Source organism: Sander vitreus, chromosome 12, assembly GCF_031162955.1.
Source record: "Sander vitreus isolate 19-12246 chromosome 12, sanVit1, whole genome shotgun sequence".
NCBI classification, from domain to species: Eukaryota; Metazoa; Chordata; class Actinopteri; order Perciformes; family Percidae; genus Sander; species Sander vitreus.
In genome coordinates, this window is record NC_135866.1 from 21,957,583 (window position 1) to 21,975,363 (window position 17,781).

Consider the following 17,781-nt stretch of genomic DNA (forward strand, 5'->3'; position numbering starts at 1 on the left):
CAGTACATTTGTCAGTTAGTGTGTTTCACTTGTGAGTTTCCATCAGCGTCAAGTGGAGGTGATGCCAAGATTGGATGTCTTTTTTAGGGGCCCAAGGCCAAAGGGGCTTGGAACAGATCCACGGGAGCTGCGGAACCCTATTGTTTTCCTAAGGTTTCTTCTTCTTATTATTATTTTTCTATATATTTTCAGGACTGGTCCAGATCCCTGCAAGGACCTCAGAAAAAAACATTCACCAAATTCCACCACTAGGTGGTGCTATAGCAGACAAAACGCGTTTGGCCTTCAAACTCCCAAACCGTACATCACACATTAAAAATATACATATCCACGCGTTCCCTGAATTCAGCTGAATCTCCGGATATAGATATATATTTCTGCCTAGACTTTTTTGCGACTTTTTATCGACACAAAACTTGTGATGCTCGTTCGGCATGCCGCTCTGAGGCTCTGTACCAAATTTGGCGAAGATCGGCCATTAGGGGGCGCTATAGTCAACATAGACCAGTTATGGTCCTTTTACTCAATCAATGTTAATGGGATTTTTGCAACGGCAATGTACCGCAGACCTTGTGGCTCACATCTCTCGATATTTACTGACGTTTGCCTCCCCACCGTTACACTTTGGGTCCCGCTTTCGCGCGCTCCCCGGGTCGTCGGGGGCGACTGGCGCAATGAGGCTTGGACCCCGTCATAACTGCTTGCAGTTCTAGTTTAATTTTTTTTTTTTTTTTACTTGAATATTAATTTTATTCATCACTCACAGGACCATTTTAACTTTATCAGGGCAAAGTGGCCATGTATAAACATTTATTTTTCTAAGTTCAGTCACCACTATACCATTTTGATCATTGTCACTATATTCGGTGATGCTGTCCAGCTACTGTAGCAGAGCTCTGAGATTGCTTCCAAATGTGAAGCAGAGGAAGGCCTAACCTGTATGCTTTCATGTTGTTTTCTATTGTGTTGGAATAGCTGCACTGATTAGTTATCAACAACTGTGATGACTTAATGATTTCCGCCATTGCTTTGATTTTCAAGAGTTGCTCTCCAGAAGTATCCACTATCCTTTACACTTGTCGTCCGTTCTTTCAGTGGTTGCTGGTGTGGTGCTTTACATTGGTGCTCAACCATAATCACCAACTCAAACAACCTCAAACCAAGACTGCTCTACGTACTGTAGAAATGCACCAAGGGATTTTAGTCTCATGACTTTGTTCCAGAGGGTGAACATCCGATGAGATTTGATTGTAATCGTCTTCAATCACCTCTGCATTTTAGTGAATGTAGGCAACCCTGCAGTGATGTACTAAAGCTAGGTTCAGTCTGCTACTTACAGTATGTTTTTGTCTATCTCCACACATATACAGATTAAAGTCTGTGCTACATATAAGTGACACCTGCTAACTGCAGTGAAGGAATGAATTGCTATCCCAAGGTTTTTAAAAACAGTGCCGATATGAAGACTTTTGTTCTGATTTCTACTACTTTTGCAAAATAAGATGCCTGCTCTTACAAAGTGATTGTTGGTGCAAGTAAAAGCCGCTGTCAAATATCATTGAAGCTGATGTTTGTCTCAGAATCTATGTTTGTAACAAGTCACGTAAACAAACATTATCATATGTACTTTGGGAATAACGGGCATTGAACACAAACTTTTATTTTGAAATGGATACAGACTTCCTTATGTTGTGAGGGGAATATTATCCAGAGGTAACATTTTCAGGTTTTCACACAGACTAGCAAAGGTCAATGACTCAGTCAAGTGAACAGTATTCATTCAGCATGAAAATACCGAAACGTCATTACAGTGAATGATTTGCCACTACATCCCATTCTTGATTGTATTTTTTCCATCATGAGGTAATCTTTTCTGAGAAAACAACTTTTTCTACCTAATGTATTTCTAGCTTTGCATTCAACTTGTTTTTGTTTCGGGGACTGCTGAAGAAGGTCCACTAGCAGTTTGTATGTAAAGGATTAATTTATACTTTTTTCATAAAGAAATCATGAGAAAAACCACTGACTTTGTAATGTTTACCACGTCTAGCATTTCAGGGCATCACAGGTCAAGGCGCCTTTCTTTGATGTGTGTTTTCTTAACGATGAAGCGGGGGGGGGGGAAATCAGTAACTTAAATGTTCATGGGAACAAAATCCAATATTTGTCTTCTCTCAGTTTGTACATAGGATGTGTTCATTTCATTTATGTACAGTCTTTTTGTAATAAACAGCTCATTGAAACAATGGACAGAAATGTGTGTTTTGTGCGTCATAAAGCTGCTGGAACATAAGTGGCAGAAATGTTATCCAAACACAAATCATTATTTTTCATTTGGGAATAAATAAAAGCTTTAAAACATTTTTTATTTTGTATCATGGACATGCAACACTACTTCTACGTGTGTGCATTACTGAAACATATTATTGGCTCCAGGTTTGACGTGTGCACACAGGAGGCTAAATTGGCTCAATTCAGGCTTGCTGAAGGATGCAAAGCTGTGTCTCAAACGTGTGTGTGTCCAGGAGGAGGAGGGATGAAGTCAGGTGGTGGCTCATGTGGATAGTCTTCAACTTTTGTGGTTTTGGGTGGAGCTGGACTCGGCTGTGGGCTGATCTGAGGGGCGTGACTGTTATATTTGCCTGTAGACAATCAAATGAGAATTAATTCCAGGAATATGGGTTTTAGTAGTGGTATTAGTGCTTTCCTACAGTTTTCTCCATTGCTGTTGTTCAAAAGCTGACCTGGGCCAGTAGCTATAAAGCCGCTTAAAGTAAAAGTACATCAGATTTTTTTCTTTTTATTATGTAATTTTGCTTTTATTCTTAGAGTTAAGAATAAATGCCATGCATGCAAATGTTTTACAACAACATACAGACATTTTATACAGCCTCCACAGAGAGTTCTAACCTCAAATGGTAACTATTTTTTTCTGTAACTCATTTAAGATTGTTTTTTTTATCAATAACACCCCAATATATTGATATACCACCTGTGGAGGCCTGCTATTGGCTGATTCGGTGCTTGGAGGATGGCATTTTGGATGATCATAGTCCTCATTTTACAACACTTGGGAGTCACTGCAGTCTTACTATAAGAATCACACACAAATTTTGCTAAACTTTACCTTTAGTTTCTTTATGCAAAGTTTGTTTATTAAGAAACGGATAATAACGTCTCTTCAACTTCTCTCATTCAATATATATATATATTCTAATCCAGTTTACACACATATAGCAAAGAGAACCATTGATTATCTACTCAAGCACACTCACACACATTTGAAATGAGCACAGTTGCACTTTTTCCTTACACACACACACACACACACACACACACACACACACACACACACACACACACACACACACACACACACACACACATTTCCTAAAAACATGTAACCTCTTAGTAATGTCATTATCATATTAAGGCACTTCAGGATGTTAACTTTAATTATTTCATCACAAATTCATCTAAGTCATGTCTAAGTACTGTTCTCATGTGTAGACTCACCTTTATGTGCATCAAAGTGGAAAGTTTTTAAACTGGAGGTTCTCTTTATTGCAGCCTGGTAGTTCTCATACAGGACAGTCCCATACTGAACACAGACAGAGGACACACACCTGCTTAATTGCCAGTGATGAAATGTCTACATTTGCTATGTTCGTGCATGAAATCCCCAAATTTAAAGCTGAATTGAAAATAGAGTTCTAATTTAACTGCTCACGTTAAAGTGATTTGTGTTACAGACATTGTTGAATCTGACCTTGGCTATTCTGATGGAGTTGACCCAAAGCAACAGCGTGTGCTCATCGTCGCAGCACAGGAACTTGATATAGTGCGACTCTTTCTGGATGCAGGGATGCTGGAAATAGAGTACATGCAGAGAGAAAAGTGATGTTAAAGGCGCGCTTCCATGATTTAGTATTGCACTTCCATAAAGTTGTGGGATTTAAGAAAGGCATATTTAAAAAAAAAAGAATGGTCAAAACTGATGCAGCACAGGTTGAAATATCCTGACTTTCAGTCCGTAGTATGGGTCAAGCTCCAAAAATTCGGCATCCTACACTTCCCATAATGCAAGTCATTGGTGTTTTTTGGTAGACCCTGTCTCCCTGGTAAACGCTCACGTCTTCCAAACTCCTCAACCCCAGTTTGTAACACAGGCTTTCTCTTACAAATGTTAAATCTCAAAAACTCAAGCTGAGATAATCCTGATGACATCCCTATGACATCACTGGGGTAATTTTCTCAGAGGGAAAATCGGTGCCTCCTTTAAATACAAATGCTGCATCCCTGCTGCCAGTTTATGTTGTAGTACACATTAGAGCCAGCAGAGGGCAGCTGATACCAAACTATTGCTGCACTGTGGACCGCGAAGCATGACCATACAACTGTTAAAACAGGACCAAACATCTGTTTCTCACTGGGAATGTGGTAGTTGGAATTGGAAATCCTAGATGTGACTTTATTTGTTTTATTAGCTAAACAACAGCACAGTCATTGCAAACACCATATTAAAATGGCTGGCAACAGGCTGTCAGAAATACACTTTGTAGTCAAAGGTCAAATTGGGCAAAAGAAGTTGAGGTTAGTTGGTTTTTCTTCAGTCATCTTACTTCCCGTCAACATGACTTAGCTGTTCATTGTAGCTGTAGTTCATTGCCAAGAACACTTTTTTTTATCTTCTAACAACTTGATCTTTATCTGTTGCAGTGTGAGTAGAGTTGTGTGGAGTCCTGCTTTCGTTATGTTCAGCCTTCTACTCAGTCTCTGCTCATGTTTGATTTAACATAACTGTTGTGAAGTATGGAAAGTACGTAGCGTATAGTTAGTGGAATTAGTGTCATTAAATAGTGCTCATGGGTATCTTTTTTATGTGATATCTAACCAGCAGCTATAACTCTGGACTTTTTAAAACCCAAAAACTAGTTACTAGGTCGACTTCTGAGAGCATCATGGATCCCTGCTGGGAATACAAGTCTGTGCAGTGCAGAGATACAACCCTGCATGCCCTTTATATGGAACAATTCCAAACACACACATACCACCACCACCACCACCACCACCAGCAGTACCAACAGCCTATACTTTGTCCCACTCTCCTCCATCCCATTTCTCTCTCTCTTCTCAAATGCACCGACAATCTAAACCGCATGGGTCTCCAAGCATGTGTAGTGTCGACATACTGCATAAGAACAGCTTTACTTAGAACTGAGACAACTCTGACCATGTTACGGAGAGAATGTCAGAAAGAAAACAAATCTTATTGTCTACGATCACAATTTTTTTTTTATTCATTCAGATGATCCGTCCCAAGTTTCTAATTCACTCAGTGTCGATAACGATCTATTGAGCTTACCTTTAGCATGAAACAGAAGTTAGTGGGAGCTCTGTATTTCTGTTTGAAGTTGTTGGTGGTGTAGATGTTGACTTTTTCAAAGCAAGCAAAGCAGGCGAGATCACTGGAGGACTTGAGAAAAAAAAAGCAAATAATCACACTGACATTAGAAATCTTATAATGGACAACATATTTATTGCTTAACTATAGGTGTTCATATATGGTAATAAGTTATCCTGAAAATATGCTGTGCACAGCACAGCCATTGTTTTGTCTTTTTTAGCATGTTGTAAATAAGAAATAAATGTTCTTAATCTCATTGTAAGTAGGTATTACAAATTGAATTAAATAGACTCTTCCAAGAAAACAATTCCGTGCCAGGCTTTCAGAACTTCAAGACTTTGTTTTTCTTTCTACAGCATTTTAACATTCCTTCCATTTTTTTTTAAGTTTAAGCAGAAACACATCATGTTCACACATTGAACCACACTGACAAAAATGCTGCTGTTCACTGGAAACTACAAAGGGAAGCTTTGTAGAAGTGGAGGTGACCCGGCTGCTGAGGATGACTGTTGTTCTGACTTCTCTCTCTTTTATTATTATTATTATTATTATTATTATTATTATTATTATTATTATTATTATTATTATACTCTCTCAGGTTTCTTTCTGACTTTATCTCACACTTTTGTCCACTTTATTTCTTCCATCGCTTACCTTTTCTCTAACTCTGAGAAACACTAAGCTAATTACTCTCTCTTTATATGACAGTAGCTTCTGTGTCTATGTCTTAAGTCTTGTCGTACTGTAGTTACAAGTAGGTCCACCTCAGACTGCTGTAAAACCTTTTTTTCTGTCTGATTTGGCCATTTCTCTTTCCCCTGCCTAATGAACTATCCTTTCCAGATCTTCCTCTGCTTCGTTCATGTGTCCTTTGGCCTCAGATGATTCCTGCAGCACTCTTATGTTTGTGATTTGCACATCTGCTTTGCACAGTTCAAACCCCCCCATCTATCTATTCTCCCCCTTGGAAGACTGGATTTTTGGAGTTAGGCTGCACGGGTGATGTTTTTCTCATCTGTATCAGTGACAGAACGACATGTTGGACTCAATTCACACTGTCCATCCTCATTTCTCTGGCTCTTTCTCTTGCATTTCTGCCTCTGCTACGTTTGAGCGCTCAGATGGAAGCCATCATAGAGTTCACGCAGTGAAAACAGTCTCTTGTATCTCTGGTAAAGGACTACTGCCATACAAACTAACTAGTTTTTTTTATTAAAGATTATTTTTTGGGGCATTTTAGGGCTTTATTTATAGGACAGCTGAAGACTAGAAAGGGGAAAGAGAGCGAGAGAGAGAGAGAGAGAGAGAGTGAATGACAAGCAGCAAAGGGCCACAGGTTGAAGTCAAACCTGCGGCCGTGCGTTGAGGAATAAACCTCGGTATATGGGCGTGCGCACTACCAGGTGAGCTACCCAAGCTCCCCAGTTTTTAATTTTAATGTTCTTCTCAACTGGACAGTTGTTAATAGTCTGCATTAAAAACCTGACACAATTTTTCAACATTGCGAATATAGATTTGTGCAGATGCATCCTTTAAGCAATAGTTTGTCAGTTGACAATTTTATTACCATGAGTTACATGAGAAGATTGATACCACTCTAAGACAGTGAGTAAGATGCAAATAAAGTGGCTTGTCTTTTTTCTTTTGTGCCTGGTGCCAAGAATCACCTCATGAAACATAGCCATAACTGAGTATTTACCAATCTGAACTGTGTATGGGAGGTGGTTTCGCCCACACAGGTCGCTAAATAGCTAAATATAATCTGTCACCTACCTTTTGTCTCTAGAGCAACATTGGTGTCAACAGTGCACCATAAACACGCCTGCATTTAAAAATCCGTGATCCGTCATACCTTTGTCTTACCCTTAGGTACATAGTAGATGCCTGAGGCTCGGAGCACAAAGTAGCGAGGTTTCCAAAGTTTTTTCCCATCTTCCTTTAGGTACAGCATGCCCTGAAGATCAGGAACAATCAAAGTGGAACCTCCGAAATGCTCCTGCGGGGCCAAAGATTACATGCAAATTTGACATTAACACAGGATAGAGAAAAAGAAAAATACTTTATTTCATTTTTAAAACAATGCAGTTAGTCAAGTGAAGTCAATGTATGTATAGAGCACATCAAAAACAACAACTGTTTTCCAAAGTGCTCTACAGGGATCTAAGATGGAAGAAGCTAGTGTGGACAACAGAGTTGATTTATTCATCAAATTGTCACATTTCAAACCAGAATCAAAGATAATATTGAAATACATTGCATGGGAATTTCATGACAAAAGAGAATTGATTGTGGTGTTGGAGTACTCTGCGGGGTCAAAGTTTAGGACCTCAGTTTTATTCTGGTTTAGCTGTAGGAAGCTTTTTGCCATCCAGGACTTTACATCCTCACTGAAGTTCAGCAGGGAGTACATAGCCATTTACCATGGAGCTATTCATTGTTGATAAAATACTTAGCCTAACAATGTCCAGCACTTGTAGGATGTAAAAACATTTTTTTTTTTTTTTTTTTTTTATTCCAACCATTTTCAGTTTGTGATATGACACACAGCAACTTGACCTATGTTTCCAGTAATATGGTAAGGTGTGAGCACGGTACTGTATATCTCTATGTGACTCAAAGTGGGGTCTGTGGCACTTTGCCGGGGGGTTCGTGAAAAGTTTTCAGATTCATTCATTTAAAGTATCATGATGTAAAACTATTTTTTTTAGTATTATTTTTTACAAAAAGTCTTCATAGTTCAACAAAGATTTCAATTTTCAATCTAAAATAATTCATAGATTTTCTAATCTAACAAATCTATTACTGTCATGTCTAATATCTTTCTAATACATTTCTCTTGTGTTGTTCTTTCACATAACTAAGACTAAAGAAGTGTGAAACATAGGCTACGTTAATTTATTCCATGGGACATACACTGTACACACATGAGGGGGTCCCCAGTATATTCTCTATAATGTAAGGGGTCCTTGGTTGAAAAAAGATTGAGAACCTTTGGTGTAACTGACCTTGAGTAAGATCTGTTTGGCTTGCTCATTAATCCCACTCAAACATTCTTTCTTCTTTTTCCACATGTAAAATACCTTCAGGGTGAGAATAGCATTGTTCAGTATACTGACTATGCATTAAACTGTGTAATAAAACTTTGGCTAAAAGGAAACACTTGCTCGTACTCACTTGAGGCTCTGTAAACATCACATACTTCTGAGGTCTCGACACAAAATAGATTTTGTTTTCACTGAAGCGAGTCCACGCAGACAGGGGCTCCACTAAGTGTTCGTGGTCCTCAAAGCCTCTTTCTGAAATGATGAGAAAACGTGTGCAACAACGTCTTCTGTCTCTGTGAATGATTTTTTCTTTAGCATGTGCTTTATTGCCTGCATGTGCAGCATGTGTGTGTGCTCATCTCACCAATCTGCAGCTCAGGGTTGGTCTCACACAGGCTCCAGTCGATGCTGCAGTCACAGTGTGTCTTCTCAAAAAGCTGGTCCAAAACCTCTCGGACCGTCTGTCTCTCATCCACCATCAGTGTCTTGGAGCTGCCGTCACTCATCAGCACCTTTACTATCAACTAGGAGAGGCAGCAAGCTCGGTTCAACTTTATCTGTGTGACTGCATGGTGATGAAACACACTCAAAAACCTGCTGGCTTTACCTTCCTCACTTTGGCTTCTCTCAGCTTCTCCAGAGCCAGTAAGATTTTGTCTGCCTTTGTCTGAGGTTCTCTCTGGATGCATGATAAGAGGAGTTAATCAGATATAAATCTTTCACAAAATTACAACTTACAACTTACAAAAATTACATCAGTGACAGATTCTAGGTTACCATCTGCAGCCCTCCAGAGGATTCAGCAGAGTTCAATTGTGGAGGAATAGCAGCTGCTGGCTCAGGTTGCTGAGTCATGGCTGACGCTGCTATTTGATTTTCTGTACGGCTGCTGGTCTGTTGATCTGTGAGGAGTCTCTCTTCTGAGGGGGTTGATTTTGATCTGAGGTCAGCCACTAGAGCATCCAGGTCGTGGTCCTCCAGTTCATTAAGAGACTCTGTAAGGAGATAAGGGTGCGGTTGTGGCCTAAAGGTTAGAGAAGCGGCCTTATAAAAGTGCCGGTCCAGGCTCAATCCCTGGCAACCTCACACTGACGACAAGACCCTTGGAGCCAGGCTAGCTGTTTCCCCCTGTTTCCAGTCTTTATGCTAAGCTGAGCTAACGAGCTCCTGCCTGTAGCTTCGTATTTAATGAGTGGTATCGATCTTCTCACTCTTAGCAAGAAAGGGCATAAGTTTCCCAAGCTAGATCTCACTTTTGTTGAAGAAAGAGACTAGCTTGGTTTGTAGGCACAACATCAGTTTTTTCCTCATATTTGAAATATGTCTATTTAGCTAATTTATTCATAGTCCTAACCACTTGAACTCCTTATTTATGCCTTTTCTTTTTAAACAGTTGTGCTTTAACCTTCCACTTATCCTTCATTTCCCAAACTGATATATCTCCATTTTTATCCCTCCTGGTTTCTAGAGGTTGGCATGACCGTTTGGAGCAAGAAGAAACAGTCACTCCCCGTCTCCCAACAGAAACCTTATCTCTTATAAAGGCCGCCTCACATTTTTCCCCACTTGCATCATTCTACATCACACTTTCAGGGCAGTGTGACTCTTGGTTGTGTAACATTGCTTATGTAGAAATTGAAGCTTTATCTACTGCTTTGAATGAGAGCATCATCAACTGCACTAGCACTTTACCATTTAGGTCCGTGAAGCCAATGGAGAAGGTTCTCCTTGCCTGCAAGTCAGGGTCCACTTCTGCGGTGTCCGCTGCAGGCATTAAACTCTGCAACGAAGCAATGAGATGGTAAATTAACTCACAGCAATCTCACAGCACCGGGATCCCACTGTCTGGCCCACACCCATAAATGACAGTTGTATATTGTGAAATGTTTTTATACAATTTCATTGGACATTTAAAAATACATTTCATACAGAAGTCATGTCATTTGACAGAAACTTTTTAGTTTCAGATAACACTTGTAATAAAAGAGACGCCCAAAAATCCAGGTAGCCATATGAGTCCTTGAACTGCTCTAAACTGTTGTTTAAATATGTTACACAAGTCTGTTATTTATCAGTGGTTGTTTCCCTGCACTTGATCATGCTCTGTTTTCAAGCTGTACCCTAAATGGAGAACATATTGCACTTAGCTTCTGCAAAGACAATCAATAAATCAAACATCAGCTCATTAAGAAAAATGAATTTGTCCAAACTGTTTGGAACAAGCTGTACATCCGGTGCATACATCCAGACTCTGGTGAATTGGTGTCCCTGTTAAAGAACTTGAAGATCATGGGAAAATGGCTGATATCCAGACTGCATATACTGTAAATTAATTATTAACATACGTCTCTACAGGCTCAATACTATTCTATAAACAAGCTGGGCAGACTGCCAACCTGTACACAAAATGATTCCCGCGAGCGTGCAGGTTAACCCTGATGACTCTATCTGAAAACACATGTCGTCATGCTGGAGCTGCTGCTTAAATGACACCTCCAAGCTCCTTAAGTCAGGGGTAAAAAAACACCCCTTTTTGTTTTCTGGCTTTAAGGCAGGAGAGCAGAGAATGGACCCAATCAAGGCAATGAGTGGAATCACTTTAAATCCTTTTGTTTCTCAGACTCTGAGAGGATCAATGCTTTAATCAGAAAGCGTTTCTTGCTAACTCTGGTAATAGTCTGTGGAGTGGTGTTTGTCACTGTGATGGCTTTCCAAAAGGGACGCATGCCAAGGTGACATATAAAGGCTTTTTCTGGTACTGGTGATGTAATGTTCCAGATTGATCCCATTCTCAGGGCTGCACTCATTTAGCTTACATAAAGAGATTTGAAAATGGGCAATATCGAATTGCACCTCAGGCTGAGGTTGCATCAGTTAGAAGTGTGTAATGTTTTTCTTGGCCAGCCGCAGTTATATGATGAGCAGCTTATGTGCACTTAAGGGACTCTGCAGTGATCACCCACGGTCCAATACAGATGCGATGACTTCACATCTCAGCGTTGCCTTGCATTTTTCTGTCCCTTGCTTCAGTTTCAAAACAAATACTGCCATGTGTAATCAGATAATATCCAGTTTAGTGAGGTAAACATCAAGTGATTTGTCTGATTCACTTCTTGTAACCTGTTCCTACTTCAAAAGCTCTGATGGGAATAGTCGACCAGAGAAGAGTCTCAGCTCATCTGGTCATGTTTTGAGAAAGAATGCGACCAAAGATTGTTTGATATCACAATGTTTCTTCTCACAATACCAGATGAACTTCAATGCATAATGGAATGTGTTGTCAGATAAGCACGGCAATGGCGGTCGGATGGCCCACCAGTTCAGCCCAGATTGAAATATCTCAACAACTGCTGGATGATTGGATTGCAATTCAATTTCATGCAGACATTCATTGTTCACAGAGGCTGAATCCTAATGACTCTGACCATCCATTGATTTTTCCATAAGCACCACCAAAAGCTCAACAGTTTTGATTTTGAGTGAATTATCTGAAAACCCCATATAAACATACATTAGGATAAATTGTAATTACTTTGGTGATCCCGTTACTTTTCACAGCGCTATCATCAGGCTTCTTACTAACGATCTACCAAAAACAAATGACATTCCTTTCGGCCTCACCTGTACTTTATAGTCTTCTTAACTGAAGCCTGCATCTAGGCTAATTCTTTCTTTATGTCGGTATCAAGTGTGATACATCATTTATTCTCGCATTGCCAGACCTTCCTCCACAGCGCTTTGGAGGAGGGTCTGGCTAGTCCACACAGCATTCCGGAATGGGAGACAAATGTGCTCTGGTTTATTGGCATTTCTTTAAACCAATAACAATCATCTTGGGCGGTGCTAAGCGCTGGATGGAGCAACAGTGCCTCTGCAAAATAGCCTCGGGAAGAACTCGTTTTGGTGGAACGTGTACGTTCAAAAATTGTTTTAGTCCTGCAACAGATGTCTGGATTTACCCTGCAGAGAACTGAGGAGCAGTTAACCATAGTCCTCATAAATTTAGTTAGAGTTTAGAAAGCCAACACAAAGAAAACGGAAGGTGACGGACAACCGGCCGAAATGAAGGACATCCGGCAACTGAACAATTCCGGAAATGAAACGTCGTTGATATAGACTATACATCATATGATTCAGGAGAACCTACCCTTTCTTTCTAGTGCGGTGTGAAGTCACCATGATGCATTACCTTTGTGTGAGCATACCATATTGACATATTAAAAAAAACAATTCCTAGTGAAGAAAAATGTGTGATTTGTTGAATAACTCCATAGTCAACTAAGTCATTTTATTTTTTTTCAATGTAAAACATTGTATTTAGGTGTTTTCAAACACACATTTTATTCAGTGAGTTACAGCCATTTATTGACTATTGTCCTGGATGTTTCTTTAGTAGACAATGTGACAATATACATTTTGGTGCTGTCGGTATATTTTGGTTTATGCCACCTAATAATATTTGAATAAATATCAAAGTGTTAGCCTATATATCATTGGAAAATAGACAGCCAAATCAGTCAGATGTTGATGTCAGATGTAACACACAGACACACACACACACACACACACACACACACACACACACACACACACACACACACACACACACACACACACACACACACACACACACATTCACTCATGTCTCATGTCTAGCGTAGCATCAATGCACTGCTGGGCTTTTAAGAATTAAGACTTAGCAAATGTTAGGCTAAACTACGATGGTAAATCTGGTAAATATTGTACCTGCTAAACATCAGCATGGTAGCATTGCTACTGTAAGCATGTTATCACATTGACATTAGCATTTCGGTCACAGCTCTGCTGTACAACTCACCTGAGAGAGATGATCAATCTCTCCAAGCAGGTGACTGAACATGACATCTATGTCGTCCATCTGAGAAAGTAGAACAAAGCATTTTAGCAGCAGTACAGATATTACATAAACACAATGTAGAAAGTAGGTTACAGGAGACTACAGCAGAACTGAAAAACGTTGGATAATTTCAGTTCAGTTTAAATTCAGTTTCTAACAGCACCAGTTCTTGAATAGTTTGTTGTGCAGCAAACGGAAAAGTTGGGATATGCACTCTATTGGAAGTTCTGCATAGGGCCAGCAACTCCTGCATAACGACATTTTTGTGGCATGGAGATACAAACACTTTTCGACACATGCATGCCCATACACATATACAGTTTGGAAATGTCTGTCACAGCTGTAAAAACAGATAAACAATATGCAAAAAGATTTAAACCCCAGAAAAGAAAAAAACAAATGTTCAAAGTCACGATCACTGCAGTGGAATACCGTTGCCATTTCTCCACAAAGTGACAAAGCAGCGTGTGTGGCAGGTTAAAATGGTTCCCATGTTGCTCTGGCTGTGAAGTCGCACATGTTGTTTTTATCACCATCCAGCAAACCCATGAACCTCGTCTTCAATAAACTGTGGAGCGAGGTGCTGGGGGATACAGTGCTAAATTCACCTAACTCTGTGAAATATGTCACAGGTGGAGAGAGCAAACATGCCCTACTGAACACGATTCAAAATTTTCTCTGAATCATTTGGGTCCATGTTCCACTTACAGGACATAGAGTTCAGAAATAATGTCACATAAACTCAACTTTAAAACGTATTCACTGGTTATTCCTTTGTCTCATTTTGCTGGCAGACACCATGTGAGATGATAGCAAAATATCTTAATATGAAGACTCCTCACTTAAGATTTGTTAACTAAAAATCAAAGACTCATTTAGTATGATTTGAAAGGTCTTGTGTAGGTGTTATGAGACTAATCACTAAGTAATCTGTGAATTTTGGGTTACAGTTCAAACCCAATTTTTTTTGCACTAATAGCTGATCATTTCTGGAAAAAAGGGGCTTCATTGAGATCAAAGATTTTCATCAGGCAAAACTTTGTGGAACTCAGCGTCTGGCTTTGTCCATATGGAGGCAGCACCTCGGCAGGTATAGGGCCAGAAATCGCATGTGGAGCGGCTTAAAAAGCAAACTGAAGAATGAACTCTACTTCTTGCCAACTCTTTGAGACCATTGCTGTGTGCCGTTATCAATAACAACAGATATGGATATATATTGTAAAGCCACAGCAGCATGCATAGAAACAAGAAACAGAGGAAATGACAAATGTAGAGGCAGTATTGGTGGGTAACTTCTTACTTTACATTTTTAGAGGTTTAATGATAACTCTTCTATTGTGGAATGCATTGAGCAGCATTGACAAGGTGGACACGGTGCAGTCCTACAACAAGCACAATAATTGGAAGCACACATAACAACTGTCTAATAATTATTACACAGTCTGACAAAATGGTATGGTATTCATGTGTCTGTTTCCCTATGTGCTAAAAACGTCTCACCTCTGGCCTTCATTATATGAGAAAGAAATCACATTTTGTATTGTACATGCTTTGTTTTACGGTTTTTCTGGAAATTCTTATGTTGCTTAATTCTGTAATTCAATAACCACGCTCAACTTGTGTTCAGTTTGCCTTCTCATCAGTAGATGCTGGGAGAGGCTCCAACATCTATTTTGTTGATCCTCAATACAACTAAATAAATAAAGCCAATCCTCATTTCTTGTTTTCTTGCTAAACCTGCATTAACTGATTTTTTGGGCCACTTGGGGTCAACAGAAACAAGCTATGAACACTGACATGTTATCACCTTTTAACTTGAAATGATGAAAACGTTAGCAAAGAGTTTATTTACACATTCAGCAGACATGAGGAAACATTAGCATTCCTTTGGCGTTGGTTTCTGGCCACCTGGCAAATGTAAGTCCAATATTCAATCTTCTTTTAGCTCTGTTTTTGGTCTCCATCAACTCCGGAGGGAAATCCCTGCTGCTAACTGCTCACCAGCTAGTTGTTAACTGTGTTTATCTGCTGTTTGCTGCTGGGCAGGTAGCTTTCAATAGTGTTTATTGGAGCTTTTTTTTTGGCAAAAACAGTTGCCTGCTGTGGTCAAAGACAATTATTTTTACAATTATTATAGAACCAAAACATTTAGCTAAAACTTTTAGATTGTTTCTGGCCACCTGATGAGTGTAAGTCTAATATTCTCTCCTTTTAGCTCTGTTTTGGTATCCACTAACTCCTGAGGGAAATGTCAAATGTCCCACTATGTTCACCAGCTAGTTGCTAACTGTATCTGTCCAAGTTCTGACTCCCCACTTGTCAAATACGGCAGCTTGGTCAGTGGCCCTCAGCGTCTGATACCGACGCACAAGCACCCTTTAGCTGTGAGATGGCGTAGTATAAACAGTGCCAAATTCCGCATAGGGAGGAGGTCAGGGTGAATAGATGGATGGGTCAAACAAACTCTGGATTTTCACACAGGAGACTACTGTTCATGTACTGTGTGAAACCTAAAGGAAACGTTGACTTATTTTAACAAATGTAACATAATTCACTAACGTTGCGCCGTTAAGTCACATAACACATAACGTACTTGTATTAACCAAATCCACAATCTCTTCCTAAACCTAATCAAGTTTGTGTTGCCATACCCTGCACATTGTAAAATTGATGCAAAAGGGATAACCAGTGTTAAAATGCCAAGAGGTCCTCACCAATTTGACGAGTTGAGAGTGAAAATGTGTTTGGTGGTGGACAGGTAGTGTACAATGGGTTTATCAGAGCTTTTAACGCTGAAAACAGATGCCTCTTGTTGCTGAAAACGTCGCTTTTAGAGCGGTGAGAGTGAATTAAAACAGTAAAGCTGCAGAGTTGGGTGATAATTCTCTGTGGGTACGTCACTACGAGTGACTCCTTTTAAATACAAATAGTCATGTGATCCATTGTTAATGTAAAAATATTGATTATAGCAACTTTAAAATGATATGTTTTTCAGCCTATTTTATTTTTCGTAGTACTTGCTAAGACAGCGTTGGATTACATTGTGATATATCAGCTGAGGAAGAGTGAATATATCGTCAGAAGTGAAAATCTGGGTAAGTCTAAATAAGTGACGAACACAGCGGACATTTGTTTGGCTTTGTTTAACTTTACGCTGATATATTATACACATTAAAGCTTCAGCTCGAGGAATGCAAATTGCATATTCTGTCCTGTGTACGGTAACTCATCTGTGGTGTTAGTGACATTCATAAATTCGGAGCCTCTGTCCTGCTCTTCATACACAGATAATATATATGTATAGATGCACATGCAGCCTAATGTGCATACACACAAACAGAAACACATAGGCTACAGTATACAGTCCTGCCTGTGCTGTTCAGTCTCATTCTGTGTTTATGCTGAATGGTAAACAGACCATCCATTATCTGTAATGAGGTAGAATAGGAAGTGGACTAAGTATTGCTTCCATATGAAAGTGAATTGTGTTAATCACAAAAGTGAACGTTACCTTTGTGTCTTCTCAGGACTTCTGTCTCACATATGTGAAAGCCAATCTTAACTTCTGTTTTCGTAACATCTTTCTTATACATAGGTATATCTATTTAATTACTACTACTTTCCAGTGATTCCAGGCATGTGCTCATCAAAGCATGCATTACAAAGCCACATTCCATGTTCTCATCGGGCATGTCAGATTGTTTCTGCTGTCTCCCACTGTGGTCTCACACATCAAAAAAATGCCAGGAGACAGACAGGCAAACAGGCGGACAGGCCAAAGCATGAGTACGAAAGGCGATTTATTGAGACTTATATGCATGAAAGGAATCAGAAAGCATTGCTTGCTGACAGTAAACCAACATGTTTTCTCTTTTCTTGTGGTCGAGCGCTTCTTACTGTTTTCTAATTAGTTGCACAACCATCCATTGGCGGCTGTGAGAGGACATGTGTTTGTCCTAAACAAAGCTGATGTAGCTGCTCAACTATTTAACTCTTACAGGGACGAACAAAAGGGTGAAAGATGTATAATAATTCTAGATTTTACATTAGCATATTTTTATTATTTTGACTTACTATACAGTTGCCATAATAAACGTCTATAAAAAAACATTCACTATCATTTAAAGTTCTTACCTTTTCTGTCTCTTTCACACAATGGGAGCCTCATAAAGTTTAAGTGCTAAAATGCTCAGGGATCGGTCTATAACTAACCACTTGTACGCATGACGTTGCCTGCACTGCTTCTGCAGATGTTAGCTGAAGTTCCTGTAAAATCAGGAAGTAGATTAAACTGCATTTCTTGTAAAGCAGAGTGAAGTTTTCTAATTATGTTGTGCCACTGACCACAATGTACAATGTACTCCTCTTCATTTCTCACAGCGCACCACACTCATGGAGAGGCATGCAGGGGTTCCAACCTATTTTGCCTGATTACACCGGTCCTCAGGACTTTG

At 39.6% G+C, this 17,781-nt stretch overlaps 1 protein-coding gene across 1 annotated transcript; it reads right to left on the bottom strand.

Annotated features, from left to right (window-relative positions):
* Window positions 1-2,345: 2,345 nt before the first annotated feature.
* On the bottom strand, window positions 2,346-17,574 carry LOC144526880 (amyloid beta A4 precursor protein-binding family B member 1-interacting protein-like). Its single transcript, XM_078264598.1, has 13 exons — window positions 17,462-17,574; window positions 13,289-13,348; window positions 10,144-10,231; window positions 9,229-9,446; window positions 9,059-9,130; window positions 8,816-8,975; window positions 8,582-8,703; window positions 8,413-8,487; window positions 7,260-7,403; window positions 5,366-5,476; window positions 3,770-3,868; window positions 3,517-3,601; window positions 2,346-2,642 (listed from the first exon to the last, which is right to left on the bottom strand). The coding sequence occupies exons 2-13, from the start codon at window positions 13,346-13,348 to the stop codon at window positions 2,506-2,508; spliced, it is 1,371 nt and encodes a 456-aa protein (XP_078120724.1). The 5' UTR covers window positions 17,462-17,574; the 3' UTR covers window positions 2,346-2,505.
* Between the last annotated feature and the right edge of the window lie 207 nt (window positions 17,575-17,781).